This window comes from Macadamia integrifolia, chromosome 7 (assembly GCF_013358625.1).
Source record: "Macadamia integrifolia cultivar HAES 741 chromosome 7, SCU_Mint_v3, whole genome shotgun sequence".
Taxonomy (NCBI): Eukaryota; Viridiplantae; Streptophyta; class Magnoliopsida; order Proteales; family Proteaceae; genus Macadamia; species Macadamia integrifolia.
Genome location: NC_056563.1, coordinates 19,968,194 through 19,973,252, shown reverse-complemented (window position 1 = coordinate 19,973,252; position 5,059 = coordinate 19,968,194). Strand labels below are relative to the sequence as shown.

At 36.9% G+C, this 5,059-nt stretch overlaps 1 protein-coding gene across 1 annotated transcript; it reads right to left on the bottom strand.

Annotated features, from left to right (window-relative positions):
- Positions 1-1,277: 1,277 nt before the first annotated feature.
- LOC122083776 (calcium uniporter protein 2, mitochondrial-like) lies at positions 1,278-3,595 on the bottom strand. The gene is made up of 2 exons (XM_042651667.1): positions 2,848-3,595; positions 1,278-1,995 (listed from the first exon to the last, which is right to left on the bottom strand). Exons 1-2 carry the CDS (start codon positions 3,445-3,447, stop codon positions 1,513-1,515), a joined length of 1,083 nt encoding a protein of 360 aa, XP_042507601.1. The 5' UTR covers positions 3,448-3,595; the 3' UTR covers positions 1,278-1,512.
- Positions 3,596-5,059: the final 1,464 nt, after the last annotated feature.

Sequence of the window (5,059 nt, the reverse complement as noted above, 5' to 3'; positions counted from 1 at the left end):
AGAAAGACAAAGTAACTTCTTGGTATCCTGAAAATAAACTAGTCTCTTGAGAATCTGTTATGAGCATATAACTGTCTTGGGTCTATCATATGGGCTTGTTGTGTGCTAAATCTAGTTATATCAGATTCTATATCTATTACTTCCTCTAATCTTATATCTTTGTTATTACTATTACTTCCACTTCCTCTTAATACTCTTCTCAACATACTATCATCGGTTGTGTTTTGGGATCTTGTATCATTTTCTTGTAATGTTCTACTTCTTCCTGAGAATGGTCTGAACCTATTCATTTTAACTTATATGGTTTTGTTGAGGTTCCTTCTTCTAATATTTTTTCTGTTGGTATAAAACTTCCACTAAAAGGCTTTTTTGTTATTTTAGTACTATCTCCTGATGTTGATATCTTTAATCCACTAAGTTTTTGTCCTATATCGTCTATTCCTTTAGCAATTTCACTGTTTTTGTTTATTACTTCTAATTTCTTCAATATTTTTATTAACCCTATTATAATTATATTATTCTGGACTATTAAGATCTGATCGTGAGATGTTGCTGGTTTGTTTTCTATCCCAAGACATATAGGTATGTTTAATAATATTTTGTCGGTCATTTGAAAATGATTCACATGGATTTTTTTTTTATTCATCATTATTTTTGTCGTTCATCATTATTTTTTTTTTCTTTTCTTTCCTATCCATTTCTCATCAACCGAAGACCGCAACATATATTTGATTGACTTTCTCTATGTCAGATTTTGATAGGAAAACGATTGAATTTTTTTCTTCTAATTTGTCTAAGAGAGATTATATTGGGACAAAACTGCATAATTCTCATCCCCAAACCTTGCACATGCAAGAGCTGCCTCGTGAATCGGGTAGACCTTTTCTTAAAGATTTTGATGATTCATTAGAGCTCACAATTGTATGGCATTCCAGTGCTTGCTATTGGTCTCAATTGCATCAGGCTGGCAATTGGTGCCAAAAAAACCTAGCCAAACCCTTTTAGGATCCCATTTAATTGTGATAAAAGGCAGAGTTGTTATTATTATTGTTGATCTAGTACCAAGTATCAAGTTGATTTCCCATTTTGTGACAATAACTACAAATGCATTCCAAGAATGCATAACAATCACAACAGTTCTATCTTTCACCTTAATTTCTCTTTCAACTGCCTAAGGAAGTCTAATTCCACCATAATTCCACCACTGATATTGGTGTGGTAGGGGTCAAGGAGATTACCCTGTACAATAGGGATATATTACCCTCAGGAGCTTCGGCTTGTGATCAATAATCTGGGTTCAATTCACTTTACCCAGATCATAAGTATAAACTACCTACCTTTACTGTTGCACACTCAAAATCATATATTAATCATAACAATTGAAAAAAAAAAAAAAATTGGTTTTTAATCTGTTTCTCCTTTCTTCTTATGGGGTTGGGGGAGGGGATTGGGGAGAAGGGTATATTTTCTTATTTGTCTGCGGGCTCATCAGAGAACCTGTCCAAATGAATTTTAATAATGCAGAGCTGCACCCATCAAAGTCTTTTGAGAGTGATTTAATGAAGATGGAGTTTCAGACGAAAAGGAATAACAGGCTCTGCGAAGCTCGTCAAACCTTTGGATATCGAACTTCTTATTCTTCATCAGCCGCTTCTGTTTAGTCACAAAACGGCTCTCATAGAACCCCTCGAAAGAAGGGTCTTTGGCTGTCCTCATGAAGAAGGTATAGCCGGCCATGAAATAGATAGAGGTCACATAGAAACAGATTGGTTCCATGACATCCCAGGATAGCTCCCAAAAGGTGAGCCTCATGAATGCTGCGGTCTGGATGAAGAGGAAGCCAAGTCCAGTCCATAGCTCCCTTCGAACCAAGGCATCTGCTTTTCGGTCAATCGCAACTTTCTCGTGTTCCATCCCTTCCAGTTCTTTCCTTCTTGCGTCGTTCATCGGCTGGTCCACAGATAGAGAAATTATGGCCTCCATTGCTTTTGCTACCTGTAATATTCACAACAAAAAGCGGGGAACATTTGGGTAACTCTCTCCAGCGGCCACCAGCCACACAGCACTTACTTCTTATACTACATCACTAAAGGCCATAGCTAACCAAGAACAAAACAAATAAAAAATTTAAAGCACATTATCTTAAATTAAAGGCAAATCTTTACCCAACTCCCAAAGGCTAGAGGTTGCCCCTCTCTCCCATAAAAATTGAAACCAAAAAGAGAAAAAATAGAAGGAACCATGTTGTGGACTTTTGATGAAATCATCTTTTCTTTTTTCTTGGGTAAAGAATAGATTTACCTCCACCTCAAGCTCAGAACGCACAGCCCCCATAAATTTTACTTCCACTTTGGTTTTCATTCAAGGTGCTCTGCCTTTTTCCCTCTCCTCTATGATTCTCTCTGAACTCTCTATATTTATGGTTATCCATTTTTTTTAATGCGAGTAAAAGGAAATAAAAAAAAAAGTCAAGGGTAGTTTTGGTCTTTTTCTCTCCTAGGGTTTTGTTTGGATCTGGCCGAGTCCTGTTCAAAAAGAGACATGACAAAAAATATAAAAGAATATCAGATCTCGGTACTTTCAAGTTTCAAAGAAAAGGAAAGAAGAAGAAAAGGTAATAAAAAAAATTAGGAATCTATTCATTCATCGGCGTCGGTTTGGTTGCATCTGACGTTTCTTTCTGGTTTTTTTTTTCGTAACAGTTTCTTTCTGGTTTTAGAATTTAGCTTTCGTTTCAATATTTCATGAGAACTGATACTGTCAGTTTCTGCTGTTGGTATTCACAAGAAGACCGAGAATTGAAAGAAGGGGGGAAAAAAAAAGAACAAAAGGGAAATATATATTTACCTGATCCGGCCGAAGGAACACAATGTCTCCCAAGACAATGACGGCTCCCGATTCATCCAACATCTTTGCAAATTCCAATCCCTGATCGGGAGTAGAGCAACCGTCGGAGCAGATCTGAACAAACTCTGAATATGAGATGCAGTTTTTAGGAATCCTTCCCAACTTAGTTTTCAACCTCTCCAACCGCGACAACCTCAACAGCTTTCTCGCGTCCATTATAGAAATTTTGTCGACCGTATCTGATTCTGATCTCATAACCGGAGGATTCAGTCCATCCAATCGTAGACGATCTTTGCTAAGGTTCATCCCTTTCAGTTTCTCCATCAACTTGTCACCAAGCAAAAAGGACCGGAGCTCCGGCGTTACCAACGCCGACTGAACAATCGCTCTCCTCTGAATAAATCTCCGGAAAAAGCCATCCTTACCGGTACCTGAACTGCTGCGAAATTCTCTATGGAATATTAATTTGGCTGGATCGGGAGGGATCAACGGTTGTTCAGACGACGGAAAAGAAAATGGAGAATATACTAGACTATTGCTTGGTGATGAGATTTTGTTGATATTGAAGAGACGATCACCTAGGTTTCTACGGAGCGCCATTATTGAACAGAAGATGGAAAAGGTAGAAAGAGAGAAGAGAAGGAGAAGAGGAGGATTCCCTCAGGGTTCCAATGTTGGAGGACTGAGTTATATGTATCGCGCATGGAATGGACAGGGGAGTTGGGGTTGTTATATAGTTCCCAAGAAGAGAGGGAGGGAGTGAAAGAGGGAGACGTTTAGAGAGAGAGATTAGAGAGAGAAACTCAAGTAATGGTGTTGATTATATCGCGATAATTTGGTGTTGGATAAGAGAATGAGACGAGTGGGTGCGAATTAAGACTGAATAACACCTTAATTTCGAGAGAGGTTCGGATTTTCAAGTCTAATAATAAAGAACGGTTTCCCGATAATATTAATATATCGCCAATAAATCGTAGCAAAATCTCGTCGTTTCGCGAATTAAACCCGGCTGAGGTAAGGGTCAAATATAAAGATATGAAAATACGAAAATACCCTTCCATTCTCCTATGGAGTGACTGGTTATTTTAATACGTTGGGACCCGGGATCTTGTGAACCTCACACGCAAAGATCGGAGGGATACTTCTCACACGGGTTTTAGATCTCCAATTACCCAGCACCGTTTGATGTTGTTCGTGTGAATCATGTTTTAGCTTAGCATCACTGCCGTTGTTATTGACGTATTAAGGTCAGTACATCAAACGGCTAAAGATAATCTCTCTAAAAAAAGAAAAACAAATTCTTTAATTCCATAGTTTATGAATAGGAAAGGAATTGAATTAAATTAATTAGAAGGTCAAAAATCCTACAAAATGGCTAATAATCTCTGGAAAGATAAGCGTTGCAATTATTTTGGATATGGTGAATGACGTGGACGAGTCGCTGCGTCCCCTCTTAGTGTGGAGTCTAGACATTCCTTTTGTATTTCCCTGTTTTTGGAAAATATTTAATTTGTGTTATTTATGGTATCTATTTATAAAATTTCAGTATAGTCTATAGATTAGTGAAAAAATAATTTTATTAATTTGGACAATACTATTAAATGTTTCGTACAACATGTTTCGTTTGGTTACAAGGAAAAATAAAGGGAAAGAAAGTAAAATTTTCAAATTTAAAACAGAAATTTTTGGAAAGGATTAACAATTTTTCTCCAATATTTGGCCTTGCCATCCTAATAATAAGGTGCTTTAACCTTGCTATCCAAAAGTGAGCACTTGATCTCGCTCAAGCATTGTTAGAGCATTTGTCCTGTAATTTGTAACCTATCTAGTCTCTACTCTTTTTTTCTTTTTTTGGGGGGAAAATACCATATCTTATATTTCTTAATTGTGGGTTGTATTAAGGGCCTGGAGTACAATGACTTCTTGAATGAAAGCTTTGTCGAAAGGCATCATGCAAAAATAGAGGATACTTACCATGGGTTAACCTTATCACAGATGGTGTTTAGATTTGTCAATGCTTTAATTGAGTTTCAAGAGAATTTCGTCGAAGGAAATACTTTTCTTAAATTGACAATTATAGAAAAGTTTTCCTCTTATTTGTTTCCAGAGACAGAGACATGACGTTTACCTCTCATCATGGATAGTATTTTAATTCGTCAATGCTTGAGTTGATTTTCAAGACAATTACTCTTAAGGAAATACTTTACTAAAA

Excerpts from the sequence above, each read along its gene's own strand:
- LOC122083776 (XM_042651667.1), bottom strand. The coding sequence starts at position 3,447 with ATGGCGCTCCGTAGAAACCTAGGTGATCGTCTCTTCAATATCAACAAA. Across the intron at positions 1,996-2,847 it reads TGTTCCTTCGGCCGGATCAG|GTAGCAAAAGCAATGGAGGC; the intron begins GTAAATATATAT and ends TGAATATTACAG.